This window comes from Pempheris klunzingeri, chromosome 18 (genome assembly GCF_042242105.1).
Source record: "Pempheris klunzingeri isolate RE-2024b chromosome 18, fPemKlu1.hap1, whole genome shotgun sequence".
NCBI lineage: Eukaryota > Metazoa > Chordata > Actinopteri > Acropomatiformes > Pempheridae > Pempheris > Pempheris klunzingeri.
The window spans coordinates 16,841,414-16,857,341 of NC_092029.1; the positions used below are offsets into that span (position 1 = coordinate 16,841,414).

At 42.9% G+C, this 15,928-nt stretch overlaps 1 protein-coding gene across 1 annotated transcript in view; it reads left to right on the plus strand.

Annotated features, from left to right (window-relative positions):
- jag2b (jagged canonical Notch ligand 2b) overlaps positions 1 to 15,928 on the plus strand; it is a 44,052-nt gene that overhangs the window by 10,574 nt on the left and 17,550 nt on the right. The window contains exons 3-6 of the mRNA XM_070849269.1: positions 8,028 to 8,082; positions 11,792 to 12,049; positions 13,004 to 13,064; positions 15,254 to 15,384. Of these exons, the coding sequence (XP_070705370.1) occupies positions 8,028 to 8,082; positions 11,792 to 12,049; positions 13,004 to 13,064; positions 15,254 to 15,384 (505 nt within the window). The remainder of the gene's footprint in view (positions 1 to 8,027; positions 8,083 to 11,791; positions 12,050 to 13,003; positions 13,065 to 15,253; positions 15,385 to 15,928) is intronic.

Consider the following 15,928-nt stretch of genomic DNA (forward strand, 5'->3'; position numbering starts at 1 on the left):
GAAGTATGCAAGAAAAGCAGCTCAGTTTAGCGCATTGTTTCCAATTTAAAACATTTCTGCCTTGTCAGTATCTCTCAGCATCTCTAATCACCATGTTGCCTTCACTTTTTTTTTTCAAGTGTTTAACAGTAAATTTATATAGGCCTACTCAGACATATCTGTGGTTAGCATGTGAAGTCATTAAGCTTTTCTATGCAAGTGTGTGTGTGTGTGTGTGTGTGTGTGTGTGTATGTGTTTGTTTTTACGTGTTGCATAGTCTTGGATCATGCTGGCTAATTAGCACCAGGAGGGGAGGGGTTTGTTGTATTGGAAGTGCATGGGTAATGACCCTGTTGGCATAGTAGCAGCGTGCTCAATGGGCCGTGTGTGTGTGTGTGTGTGTGTGTGCACAGCCGGTATACAACAGCCAGCCAAATGCCTTGCCTTCAGTACGACATCTCTTGGCACACGACTCTGGCAAGCAACTTGTGTGCAGAACTCACAGCCCCCCACCTCTCTGCTCAGCAGAGATATGACTGTTATACAGCCTGTAACCTGCTTTCTCAACCACACATGTAGTTGTAGTAATGTAAATGAATATTGTCTTGTAATGGCTCGAGTCACTGGTTAGTGGTGCTGGTCATGTCTGCAGGGTTTCATTCAAACTACAAATGTGATATTGCTAAAGATTCACCTATTTCCTCTCCTCTCCATCCTTGCATAGTGTTTTGATTACGATTTGATGCTTTGGCACATGGTGGAGACCACTGGTGTAAATGGGATGGGGTTTAGTAAAGCATATTCAGTAGTTGCAGACTAGCCCTGGTATTTATTTGGTAAAAACTCACTGGTTGTAGGCCCTCTGTAGAGCTAAAATGATGAGTTGACAAGAAATGAATTGACGTCATTCACTCAAGCAAAAACTGCCAAACCCTCAGTGGTTCTTGCTTTTGAAATATGAGCATTGACTGCTTTTCTATTTCGTATTGTTCAAATGTATTTCCTGTCATGCTGTTTAATTACAAACAACACTTGACCAAATAATCAACAGAATAATTAATAATGAAAATCATGTTAAATGCAGACTTGTCTCTACAAGGGCATCAAGTGACACTAGCAAGTTGATGTGAGGTGTGTTAATGAGGAAAGTCAGGTTGCACCTGTCACAGGGTGCTTGATGTTTGGATGGGTCTTCTGTGTTTTCATTGAAACTTAAACTCGAGCCCAAGGATGCAATATTGTATTAGAGTGAACATTTTTATATCAAGCGGTACCAAAACACAGTACTCAAGCTAATCTGACATTGGCATTAACTGTTTGGCATAAGTGGAAATATATTCTGGTGAGATGAGGTTCTAGCTTTCTAGAGCTAACTGTGAAGTTAGGAGAATAGTTATTTCCATAAATAATGTTATACATTTGAATAATTTGATTTTACATGTCCAAAAACTAAAAGCCACAGACAAGTACAGAAATGTTTGATCAAAAAGGGTCACAAACCTTCCAACTTGTACTTCTCTTCCTGCCAACATCATCACCACATTCGCAAGGATTTTGCTACTGGAGGTCTTTGATCCTTGCCTCTGAACAGATTGAGGAGCCTAGACCAAGAGAGATTTGTGTTTCAGTCCACCCTCCAGGCGCAAATGATGGGAAGCTGGCTCAGGTCATATTTACTTTTTCTACCTTTTTACCCGTGACTGGAAGAAACTGCTCCCCTGAACCCCAAACAAACAGCTACAAACCCCTCTTCCATTGGAAACCTTGCTGGTTGTGCTGTCAGACTTGTAACTTGTCTGTTCAATGTTGCATTAATGACCCACAGTATCATTAGGATTTAATGATACCGAATTATTTCACTTTCAGTTAGTCATAATGATTAATTGTAATAAAATATGCAAACAGACATTTCAGAGTTGATTAACATAATTTATGGCACGATCTTTCATTCTGTTTTTCCTCATACTGAGATAGAGCTATCCATTAATGCCCATTAAGAGAAGAAGGTAGAAGATGCTTGCATCATGCTTTTGTGCCCATTGCCCTTCATATTTAACAGAGAATATCGTAGCTCAATGCCCTTGCTGGAATAGTGTAGACTCAGCCCTAGTAAAACCAAAAGCTGGGATTGACATCACAGATTAATGAAGATTACATGCAGCGATTACTGGCCACGGGATGAATCATGATGACCTCACGTCCCATTAGAAGTCAATAAATCAGGAGATGTCAGTGAAACTCCCCGTGGAGGAGTTGGGAACAGAGCAAAGTGGACATTCAGGTCACCTCTCAATGACATGGGAACAGAAATAGCTCAAGGTTACAGACAGTGATTATTATAGGGAGTACACATCTGTGAATTCTGTAGTTACTGCATGAAAGGCATCAAAAACAGCTCCTATGAGTAATTTTCAAAGCTCAATCACTCGAGGTCCCAAAGCAGAAATGAGTCAATTAAATCTCCAATCTACAATGCAGACGCACCCTTCCATTGATTCTAAATTGTGGGCAGAGTTGGATTTTGCATGGGATTACACACCAGGCCTGGATCTCACATTCTTCGTGTTCTTCGAATGCAAACACGCACATCGCAGAGGGCTGACCCCTCTTTTGAAAAGAAGCGTGCAGATCCCATGCTTAGTGACCCCAACCTGCCCCGGCTTCCACTTCCCACTGCCACCTCTCTGTTCCCTATCCCTTTTTATTTCAATGGCCACCTTCCACTCACCCATCCACCCCTCAGCTGGCGTGGGAACCTACACCTGTGGCTCTCCCCAGACATCACCACCACATCTTCTGCCTTAACCAAAATGCCCTTTGTGATGATTCAAATAACTGTACTTAAGTTCAATAAAATGATATGGTTTGGTTTATTTTGTGCCCTGTGATGCAAAGACGCTTCTTGATTGTTACGTCATCTCAAGCAAACACAGATTCACTGAGTACATGACACATAAACATCCAATTTATTTTCACCATGCCCCCCTTCTTGACTTGAAAACCAGGATTTCTGAGTAAATCCTCTAATCCACAAGGGGAAGGGCTGGGTTGGGTTTTGGAGATTTGACTGACAGAGGATTCTTCATGGTCTCAGATGAAGTATTTTACTGTGACAAATGTAGCTGATGTGTGTTTTGAGATGAGAAAAAGCATTGGTTGGTGAAATTGGGATACTTTCTGAGTTGTAGCACAATTGGATATAAGATTAGGTCATGCAAGAACCACTGGCAGCTTTTTTTGACTTGCCCATGCAACTGCCCTGCCTCGGCTCAGTAGCACACATGCTGACACTAATTGTCCTCGTGCTGACTGTGTCTCTTTATGGACAATGGTTTTGATTGGGATGGGGGTGAGTTATGGTGTTGGGACAAGGGTCTTTGTTCAGTAGCCTTTTACCCCTTCCCTCCCCCACTCTTCCCCTTTATCCCCCTGCCCATCCATCTATCTTGTTCCAACCATTTGGGCAGCTGTCACTTAATCCAGCTAATCACAGACTGGGATGGTCTGTGGGAAACCAGACTAGTACGTGGCTTTGCTCAACCCCAACACACACTGACTCAGGGAACTATTTACCCGAACGTTTACAACATGTAGGCATGCAACCAAGCCTGGATTTTAGGTAAACCCAAAAGGTGGAGGTCACAATATGGCCACCTGTTCTTTCTTTGATCTCTGATTCTGCCTCATGACGAGCTTTGTCTGCAACACTTGCATAGTCTCACGACACAGACAGGCCCCATCGCAGGATCTCCTGCCACTAATGCATGCATTGCCACTCCTAGTTCCTCTCGTATGCATTGGCATATGCACCCACCCACCCACATGCTCAGACTGGGGCAGCTAGCCCACCCTTTTGTAGCAGGGGGAGGGGGAATGGGTGGAAAGGTCAGAAGCCGAGCTACATGTCGTGGGATGATCCACGTTCATGTCAAATAATCCATCTTTGAGGCCGCATCTGTTGTGCGTCTGCAGTTGGACGGGTTGGCAGAGCTTCCGGCAACAGCAGCAAGTGCATTGCCAAAACCCTCAGTCTCCTCTCTACCAGACCCCTTCCCTCTAACTATAGCTTTCCCTCTCAATCACCTCTCCTACCCCAGCCTAGTTTTGCCCTCTCGTGTCTCACCAGTAGCTACAGTCTCATACAGCTGTACCCCATGTCCAAAGCCTGACCCAAGCCCTTTGGCTTACCCCTATCCCGTCATCTTCCATCCCCTTCTCTTGTCACCCATGGTCTTTCACAATAACACTCCCCTCCCCTTCCTCCCGCCACCACCCACAGCCAGACAAGCCTACTTAATCCCACAGCCCAGCAGCAACCAGCCTACCAGCTTGTTGGTCCCCCAGATCAACAACACAGACAGACACACACACACATTTTCCAGTCCCCTCCCAGAGATTTCTCTTTCCCGCTTTGTTGAAGCAACCACAAGTCCTTCAAATACTTGCCTTGTGCCTTTTTTTTTTTTCTACCAACCCCACCCATGCCAACGTCCTATCAATGACATTACAGTAGAGGTCACAGCAGTCACACTATGGCTACTACAACTGTCACTGGTGGTGACGTAATGAATGCTATTTAGGTCAGCTGGTTGCCTAGCAGTGTGCCCTGCAGCACACCAGCTAGATTACTTCTGTGATGCTGGTTAGCTTGGTTAGTTTCCATCTGTGTGTGTATTCATGTTTACTCAAACCAGTCAGCTGTGTAGGCTGTTTTTGCTATATCATTGCATAAGAATAATCCCCAAATATCCCTAAAATATCAATTAAAACATGTACCTAAACTGACTAAATGTAATAGTTGCATTCAAATACTTGCAATATTGCAAAATAAACAATTGTTGTATTTGGAGTCATGGTAGTAGTGCAATAGTGGTAGGGATCCCAGGTAAATCTAAGACTGCAACTTTATTCCTGTTATTGATCAATAATTGTTTAAAATGTATACATTGATTAATCCTTTAGTCCACCATAAGTCCAATAATGGTGAAGAATAGCCATCCCATTTCACCAGAGCTTAAGGTGATGTATTCCACCAAAAGACAAAAGTTTGAAAAGACTATTTCATAATAATTTGCTTAAAGTTATATAAAACAGAAAAACAACAAATCCTCACATTTAAGAAACTGGTAAAAATCTTTGGCGGTTTTGCTTGATAAATGCCTTAAAGCATTAATAGATTGAACAACCTTGTTATAGATCAGTTTTCTTTAGATCCACTAATTGATAAATCAAATAATTTCAGCACCCATTCATCAATGCACCACTACTGTTATACTGGGCGACTGTAAAGCATAACTTGGTGTGAAACAAGATAATCCCCTTAGCTGCTGATTTACCTCACTGTCTGACAACCAAGGACAAAGCCAGGCAGAGTTCATCTCGCACAGCTAATATTGGCAAAGTGACCTTCTTAATGGACAACATACCTGCCGAGGCTTTTTTTCCCCCTGCATTTCTTAACATTTCTCTCTTTTTTTTCTATATTCGTTGCGATATGGGAAAGCATAAACTGACCAAGACACAGGAAAAACAAGTGTCAGTGATGGGCTTTGAGAGAACATAACCTCTAGTCAGTGGTCAGAAGCTAAACCATCACATCTAGGTGTAGGTAAGAATCTGCATTTAGAACCGAATCTACTGCCGTTGGCCATAAATGTAACGACTCCATTGTTAATCCGTCAGATTTACCCAGTTGCTAACATTCAATAGCTAGCAGTTAATTATGATTAACAGATGCACAATCACTGGCCACTTCATTAGGTAGCAAGTTAACGTAATAAAGTGGCTGGTATGGTCTGCTGCTGCTGTAGCCCATCTGCTTCGAGGTTTGACGTGTTGTATGAAACAAATGGTTATTTGAGCTACTGTTGCTTTTCTATCACCTTGAATCAGTCTGGCCATTCTCCTCTGCCATCAACTGGGTCATCATGTGGACATTTTCACCCTGAGAATTGCTGCTCACTGGATATTTTCTCTTTTTCAGACAATTCTCTGTAAACCCTAGTGATTGATTGTGAAAATCTCAGTAGATCAGCTGTATGAGAAATACTCAAATAAACCTGGTTTGGTTCCAACAACCATGCCTCATTCAAAGCCACTTCAATCACATTTGTTCCCCATTCTGATGCTTGGTATCGTTTTCAGCAGATCATCTTGACAGCGTCTACATGCCTAAAAGCAGTTGCTGCCATGTAATTGGCTGATTAGGTACCCTAGATATGCATAACGAGCAGTTGAACAGGATTATCCAAAAGTCGCCAGTGAGTGTGTATCAAATGTATGTTCTTCTTGGAAAATATGCTTTTTGCTTTAGATACTATGACTAGTAGGAGACTCCAGGCAGTCACAGCTCCCAGTCAAGAAAAAGTCCCACACACCACCATCTGTAAAAGCACAATTTCATTTCTTTAAACTTCAGTTTGTGGACATATTAAACAAATGTATATTAACTTGTTAAATGTATATTAACGTGATCTTTAGGGGTGCTGGTAGGTGGATTTTTTTTTTTTCTTACCCTTTGGGCAGAATCAAGATGGCAATTTCCCTTTGCCACTGGTTTTGCTAAGCTCAATTATAGCCACCAGCAATCTGCTGACAACATGCTGGCGTCTTGTTGAAACACAAATTCAGAATCTAAATCTGCTTTATTTGCCAAGCATGTGTACACGTACATTTACTACCACAATAAAGCGACAATGACAATTGGAAACAAAAAAAAACAATGGCACACTGTACAAAGATGCTGGAACGAATATGAAACAGATTACATTATATACATGGGGTAGGTGGACATGACAGTATATACAGCATGCTTGGGTTGATATACGACAATGGTGATAACAGTTAAAAGTGTATTTAACTGTTTGGCCTTGGGAAGAAACAGCTCTTGGCCGTACAATGTTCTGTAGCGCCAACAGGGGAGATGTTGGTTTCTCTATCTGTGGTGAAACTAATTATTAAACTGTTCTGCTTAGTCAAATCATCTGGCGCTGACAGTGCATTGTTGTTGGGCATAACTTGAAAACAATATTCAAATCATAAATCCTCCAATATATCCAATATATTATTTTTTGGCCACATCTGCCAGGCCTGAGGCTAGCTAACAAAAGCAAAAAAGTATTCATGTTGATACCTTTTTCAGTTAATTTGCATGTACAACATGACCACCTGGGCGGGTCTGTGGCCTTTTTCCTCAGTTGAACTCCATGACACATCTCAATGCTATGGCTTCCATGCCTTTTGTTGGAAGGATTTTTGTATCACAGCTGCAAAGCTTCACTGATTAGCCAGCGGGGGTACATGCAGGTTCATGCTACCACATTGCATACCGAGCCAGAGGAAGAGTTGGTGCAGCCCAGGCAGTGTGCTGTTCCCTTGTGTCCTTCCCTCTCACTTCTACATCTTCTCTTGGCTTCTTCCCACAGTTGTACTTACTGTATCTTGCTCTCCTATCTCTGAATCATTGGGTTTCATGGGCAGTGTAACTCAAGTACACCTCCTGGTAATGGGGAGACTGCGTAGTAGCAATGAAAATTGATTTTTCTATAATTCTGTGTGTGCGTGTGTGTTTGTGAGTTGATGCTTGTAGCAGAATTGCTATGCTATGGCTAGACACAAACACATCAGTCATTTTTAATTCTCTGTGAATTTTGATTTTGGAACAAAAGGCCCTCTGTTAAATGTTCCTCTCTTTGTCGCTGAGAGAAGACGAGGCATCGTGTTGCCATGAACAATGATGAAATGAGATGTGGCAAGTTTTATTTCAAGGTATATCATTAAAACAGAAACAGGCAAACACCTTTGTACATTCTGAGGATGCCTTTTGTTTTGGAGAATATCTTCTGTTTTACAATGCATAAAAGTTTGTGCTGTTAAGGAGAGCAGCAGCGACATATGGAAACCTACCCCACCTATGGCCGAAGGGTCTCTCATATAGGCTTTCCTGCACAGAAATAAGTAAACTCTTACATTTTGTGCTGGGCACATGATAGAGATGCTGTTTTGTCCAAATTAACGTGACTCATTTCTTTTTTTCCTTTTCCTCCAGCGGACGTTCACGGTGATCGTAGAGGCCCGGGACTGGGACAACGCCACACGCAACAGTAAGTCTAAACTTCACACACATCTCAATGCTTTGGCTTCCATTAACTCTAATTAATGGAGATAAATGTGGATGTGGTTGGCAGTTTTAAAGGACTTACAGTAAGAATGTGTCACATAGGGTTCTCACATCCAAAAAACTTCTATAGGTGCGGAATCAAAAAACAAACTGATGGCAAAAATCAGGCAATAGATCAGCTTAGTCAGTGGAAAAAAGTCTTTCATTATTTTCTGACATTTCATGGACCGAGCAATTAATCCAGAAATAATTCATTGATGATTAACATTGTTAACTCTGCATCATGAATGTATATGCCTTCCTGTTCACGTCTACAGATCAGTCAGTGTGTTTCCATGTCATACATAAAACTTTTTGGATTGTGCTTGAACAGTATAGGCAGCAGGTAGAAAGCATGTCGAATCATATGGAATACAAGCCTTGGTGCTTCTTAGCTATGTTGGCTCTGGCGGTCACTTCTGACCAGCTGTATCCTGTTTTCCGTTGGTTATGTCCGCTGGGTGGACTCCTGTACAACCCCTTGTTCCCGTCTGAGCAGTAGCGCAGTCTGGGAAGGAAGAGGACCCATTGAGGACTATAATGTGGATGTAGCTTTGATCTGTGGAGACGGTGGCATTTTTCGCGAGTCTCTGATACCTTTCTGTGTATGCAAGCATGCGCACGAATGCATTTGTACCATACTGAGGACCATACTGTCCTCTCCAGTCTAAACTTGCTCTTTATTTATATGAGGTCATTGCATCCTGTTTTGTCCATAACATCAAACGCACTTCCACTCGTGGATGCAGACAATGGAGAAGAAATAGATTTTGACATCATGGTGCTTTGATTAGACTGTGTATTCTCTGTTTCTGCACGTGGGCCTCCAGTAACTGTGTACATTTACAGTAATTAGTATTGATGTGTCTGATGAATGTAAGGCCTAAATGGTTCCTGAGAAACCATCCAGTTGATTTTCTGCCAGCTACTCACTCTCAGCCAAACTGCTATTAGGTAGCAAAATAGATGTGTTTTGGATGGAAGGATACAAGATCTAAGAAACACATTTCAGTACTTATAAAATCATTTCAGTACTTCTGCTAATCATTCATTTCAGAGATCAGAGCATGAAAGTGGGCCTTTTTTTCATTTTATGCCAAAATGTTGAAGGGAATTTGATGAAACCCATCTTTGAAGCTCAGGCACGTTTGGTTCATCCTGTTTTGGAGGCTGTTTGAAAGTTGCACTGAGGCTGCAGTTAGGGCACAGACATCAGCTGACTTCAACCTTAATGTCATGGGTTCAAGAAACACAAACGTCTGGAACAAATGATCCTTTCAACCTCTGTGGAAGATCACAAGGGAGTCTGCTCGTAGTGGCAAGCCTCTGTAAGAAGGTCGCAGTGAGTTGCAGCAGTGATCATAGCCTTTGCCTGGCAGGTGGGCCGGACAAATCACGCTCGTTATTTCATTAGTTCATTCGTTTTTGGCACATGCATCACTCAACAAATAATTCATTTGTAGAAATCAGAGAGCTTGGTTTCGGATCATGATCCAATCTCATCTCGTCTGTTAACGAGGATTTCAGTTTAAAGTGAGATCCACTTCAGCCGTACCACTAAATTGGTTGTACAGAACTCTGATAAATCGGGTCAAGTATCCAGTAGCACTGAAGACTGAATGTCCACCAATATCTTCCTGTCAAAACTCAGACACAACAGGTTTTACATGCTCAGATCCTGCCACACCCCCATGCTTTAAATATTGAGCCTAAAGACGTATGTGTGACATTCGTACATGTGATTTTTGATTGTGGTCTGAAATTTGAAAAGGTTAGAACCATTTTACAGTAGACTCTTCTCCAATGCAACAACCAAACATAAGACAGAAGACAGTGTCGGTCTGATGTTATCCTCTATGATGTGCCCTAAACTGCTGGACAGAAGGAGCAGGTAGACATGAGGCCCTCTAGGCAACCATTATTGTAATGTATATCTGTTATGTTATGGACAAAGTTGTCTAGGCCAACAATTTTGTTATTTGACTGGATGAAATGCATTTGATCCTATTCCTGTTATCCCTCTGGTCATCTTTGGGTTTTATGGTTTCTCAAAGTAAAAAATTGGACGTGTCGATTGACGCAGTGATTAACCCTTGAGGTGATCTTTTGTGTGTCTGTAAGACACTTGCTCTTCGGCCTGAGTCAGCACCAGCCTCATTTCTTGTCTTTCTACGTAAGAACCCACCAGTGTGCTGGTCTGTCACTGAGATTCCTCTCCTCCAGCGTCATGTCCTCCAGTGTGCCTCTCTCCCCTTCCCCCTGTGTCCTCAGGAAAGGCAGCCGGCTGTTTTCCTTGTGTTTATCGAGCAGGAAGTGGAGTGGACTGGGCGGTCGGGCTCAGTGTTTAGACACCGAGGTAGCAGAGCCCGGCGTGGGCCTGGAGCCCATTGTTCTCTATCTGGCAACTGCCGGAGGTTATTTCTGTTATTGTTGCTTAATTCTGTCTGACATTGTGTCAGTCCCCAGCAAAGGAAGGTGTGTGTGTGTGTGTGTGTGTGTGTGTGTGTGTGTGTGTGTGTGTGCGCGCGCGCACGTGTGTGCACATATATATATGTGTGTGTGTGTGTATTCCCGCTTGCTCACTTGAAAATGTCTATGGTGCATTGCAGCCCAAAGCCATAGAGAAAAAGGAAATCTCAGACCCCCTATTTCCATAGAGATTGTTTGCCAGTTTCGATCCTACTGTGATAAAGATTGCTTTCTTTGTGGAAGCTGGTGCTGCAGCGAGCCTCACAGATGCAAACAATGTTTAAAGCGAGTGTTGGTGTGCTAGAGGCTAAACGGTAGCAACCTCCCGACATGACAGTGCACATACAGAGAGCTCAGAGACATCGGTAATGTGTGCTATCGCCAGAAAATGGATCAATTTGCAGACAATGAATTTCAATTGCATACTTAAAATTCAGTGGGTACTTTCCACACACACACACACACACACACACACACACACATACACGCACACACACACAAAATGTGATATCAAAGCGTCTGTCTGCTGAATAACAATGCACTGCTTTATCTTGAGAGGGAGTTACTTTACATCAGAATAAAGGAGATTCCACATCCGTTTCTGATGGCAGTATGTTCAAATAACATATTTTTATCAGGTTACTAAAGACGGTGGCTGCTCTGAGTTGTGTTTCACTGTTTTTTTTTTTTCCACCTTTAGGGAAAACCTGGCAAAACCACAGTTTCAATGTATTTAGCTAATTGTTAACTTATAGTTTTGTGTTCTTTAACGGATTGTGATTTTCAGCTAGTCCACCCAGATCATGATTTATTTAATCTTCTGATCTGTTTAGTGAGTAGAATGACCCAAGCAAAAGTTAGTCATCAAAGTTGGAATCACCGATTTCTGAAACAAATTTCCAAAAAGCTCTGTAAACAGTACAGTGACATATCACCACTTTTTAAGTTAATATGGGGAACATATCAAGGTAAGCAGTTGCCTATTTACATATCCTGCAGTTACGGAGCAACATTAGCTTTTTATTGGATTAATGTTTCTGGTGAGTAGTTCAATATTCACCCCATTTTAGCTCTGTTTTGGTCTCTACCAACTCCTGAGGGAAATATCCGACTAGCAGATCTCTCTATATTCACAACTTGACGTAGTGGCTTTGTCCTAATCTGTTTTTTTTTTTTTGTTTCAGGTGAGGAGGAGCTGCTGATCGAACGCAGCATTCATGCTGGTATGATCAACCCGGGCGACCCCTGGCAGACCATCCTGCACGACGGGCCGGTGGCTCGCCTCCTCTATCGTATCAGAGTGCGATGTGACGAGAACTACTATAGCAACAAGTGCAATAAGCTGTGTGTTCCCCGTGACGACTACTTTGGCCACTATCGCTGCGAGCCTTCAGGGGCCCAGGTGTGCCTGGATGGCTGGATGGACAAGGACTGCAGGACAGGTGAGATTTTAAAGCTAATGTCCTGTGTCCATGTGACCTTCTTTCTACATTTACAAAAACTGATAAGTCACTGATAGAAAATGAATCGATTTGTTTGTCATATTTCAAACCACAATGCCAAAAATGCACTGATTCTAGCTTCTTAAGTTGGAGGATTTACTGTGTTTACAGCGTGTCATTCAAAGATTTGACTTTGAAATTAACCAATTAATTAAAAAAATCTGTAAGTTTTTAAATTAAAACGATCATTCATTTCAAACTTTATTTATTTTTTAACTCAACTTAGTGCGCCAAGTGCTCTGATTCTTTGCTGAAAGTAGTGAGCTTACACTGAGCACTGCACTCACTTGGCTGTAGCATCAGGTTTTCATAAGCGTTGCATCATCAGGATTTAAAGTAACGTAAGAATGCACAGCAGTATACGTAAGTAAAGGTAAGAGAAAGTCTTTCCAAGGACCATTTGAAAAGGGTGGTTGAAAGGCAACATGCGCTGCCTGCTTATGTTAAAGTGTAGCAGCGCTGGGGTCGTGCTTGTGGGTGGTGTCAGAGAGAGTGGGGGGCCTCAATAAATCACCCAACTGACCTTAGAAGACGAAGGGTGAAAAGAGGAAGGGGGAGGAGAGGGGCTGGGTTGTTTTTAAGTGTTGTACATGCAGGCTATAAAGTTGTCCCGTCCTCGCCCCCCCCGAACCCTGGTCAGAGTGCCATGAATTCTCACGTCTTGTTGCACTTGTTAGAAAGATGGCAAACAAACAAGCCTCTCCTCTTCCCACCTTTCCATCCCGTCACCTCCCTTATCATCCCCCACTTCTCCCCGGCCCTTTTTTTTCTGAAAGAATAATGTGTTTTTATGTGAAGAAACATAGTGATGCATTTCCCAATGGAATTAAAATATCACCTATTATATGTTTTTTTTTTTTTCTCTTGTCTCTCTGTCTTCTTTCTTTTTCTCAGCAATCTGCAAGCAAGGCTGCAACTTGTTACATGGCAGCTGCTCTGTCCCTGGGGAATGCAAGTAAGCTTAGCAGGAATATCTGTCTGTCTCATATATAGAAATGTGACTGTTAAGACATATTTTTTTTTTATTCAGGAGCTTTTATTTCTTTTGAAGAACTGGTATTATCGAGGCAAAATTACATTTCCTGCTGCTTTATGTGTCATTTTGCAAATGCAGTTTTAATTTTGGTTTGGTCCGTTTGCAATAGGTAGGTTGTTTCTGTAACAACTGAAAAGGCAAGTGTAGAGGTGTTAGTCTTGCTCCAAACTAGACCAGTTTTCCAGCTAAATCTGCACTAAACAAAAGAATGATTCTTCCCTTGTGGGCATCTCCACCTCGGTTCAGAAGAAAAGGGCAATGCCACGCCTGCCGCCTTGTATTTTTAGCCACCTGAAATCCTCCACAGAATACCAAGCATCTCATCAGCTCTCTGCGGCCCGGACCAAAGGAAGGGAGGTTGTCGGTGTGTGAATTTGACCACTGTAAACGTGCTGGGAATTGTCATATCCCCTTGCCATCCGCATTGCAGTCCTCCTTGAAGGGCAGGGGGCAGGAAAGGAAATGAGTATCCCACTGCGTTATGTACATTTCCCAAAGTGGAAATGACAGTTGGATAAAGTGACGTAGAATGTCTCCATAGGTCCACCTTTCCAGGATGTTGTACATCCTGTCATCATTTGTAAAACCCCCTCCCCCTCCACCACCTGCCAGATGGAAAAAGAGACACTTGCCTCCCATTAATAAGAAAAAAGGGGGTTTGGCTAGGAGCCAAGAAATAACGGGATGACCAGTTTTAGGAAACTGCTTCACATTTTTTTTTTGCGTCTGCCGTGATCCTTGCACTTCATCTTTATTCCAGTGAGCAGGCAGACAACAGGGGGAAGCACCTTTTATTCTTATGAAATGTCAAGTCCCAGTCAGGAAAGGTGGCATGAATAGAAGAGCAGCAGTTAAGAATCTTCCTGCAGTGGCATGCATTTAATGAAGCCTCAGGTCACAGAAAGCTGGCATTAAATCCCGGGCCATCTCCTTTCACTCCCTTTTATTTCATCACAGTTTTATAGGCTTTGCCCTGTCTGCCACAGGCCTTTTAAGAAACACAAAAGCTGCTTCATGCCAGTTGTTTGACTGCTGCATTGAGTTTTTTTTACTTTTTTTTATTAGCACACATGAGGCTTGTTCTGACATATTTGCCAAAGGCTTGCTGTGTCCCAAGGATTACTTGGGTTAGCAGTGTAGCACATTTTTCAATGACTTGGTAACTTCAGCATTCCAAGAAGTTGGAAGAAACATCACACCTACACCCATAAGGGGTCAATGAGTGATTATGATATTAATATGGCCAAGAATTAAATTAAAGAATTTGATACCTTGAAGCTTAAAAAGCAGTAACCGAGCCTCCTCGCCAAAGTTCTGCTGGTGTTATTGCTTCTTTGCTGTCAGACCCTCTGAAGCTAATCATATACAGTGGAAGGAGCATGCCAAGTATTCCCTGATGCCCCCTTTACCCCCCCCCCCCTGCCTGAGAATGGCAGAGATTTCCAAAGACCTCATCTCTGAGAGACAGCGGTGCCGTCTGCAGGAGACTCAAAATAGCAGTCAATTGACAAGACAGCTGGCTCGACGACACCACAGCCTTGGAATAGCCGAGCGCTGTCCTGAAGCTGCAGGCGTGTGCACATATACACTGTATACACACAGTTGTCTCCAGCCACCCGCTCTCAGAACTACTGTGCCACCCTCGTAGCCCTCAGACCCAGACTCTAACCTGAGCGCGGGAGCCGCTGGAAGTATTCTTAACCCCTCCTGCCCTGGAATGTCACCCTCCACTAAGATTAGTTGGCTGGAGGCCGTGGGATAGGTTGACATGAGCAGATACAGTATTGAGTGTGTTTCCACTGTCGGGCAGGTTGCATCCGAGGGCTCGATTGAGCCACTAGTGGACTCTCCTTGCACCTTTAGCAATCCAGTGATCTGAATCCTGAATCGGACACGGCACGGCAGCAGTTGGAAACAAATACGACCCTCTTTTCCCCTGTACAGAACATTTTTGCTTTTAGAGAAAGATCATGTCAGAGACGGTGCAAAGAAATGAACATGACAGCCAATGAGAGAAAAAGCAGGAATTCTTCAGAAAGCAGGTAGAGGGATTAGATGACGGAAATGATTTATGGTCATGTTTGGGTGTCTGTGTTTAACTTTGACAGGTGTAACTATGGCTGGCAGGGTCAGTTCTGCGATGAATGCGCGCTTTATCCTGGATGCATCCACGGGACCTGCAACTTGCCCTGGCAGTGCAACTGCGAGAGGAACTGGGGCGGCCTGCTGTGCGATAAAGGTATGGAAAAGTTTGTTTTATTTCATTGCCGCCCCCACACAAGACGCTTGCAGAGCTGCTGCTCTCATCCTGCACATCCCCTCAGGCTACAGCTGCTTGCTTTTGATGAGTAACAAGTGAGCAAGCTAGTCAGAGCAGAGATGGAACAGACTTTTGAAGAAGCAACATCACCATGTAAAATACTGCAATGGAAAAGCTGCTCTATCATTAGTGTTTTTTGGCTTTTAAAACAGGCCCCCAGTCTCTGTTGTTGAGCAGTTTAAAAATGTGGAGAGCTGTTGGAATTGGGGTGTCGTGGAACTCAAAAGCATTCAGAGGCATATTCAGTTTTAAGGCTCTTCTTAAACATGAGTAGAGCTGCAGGATGGGACGATTAGTGAAATGGTCTTCAGGTCCGTTTTCATAACTCATTAATTGGAATTTTTCAACAATATTGCCCAATACAGTATCTCTTCCTTGCATCTCCACTGTGGCAAGGATAGAATAGTTTATCATTGTCAGTTATCACAAGAATGAGGCCTGAGTTGTCTTTACTCCTCATTCT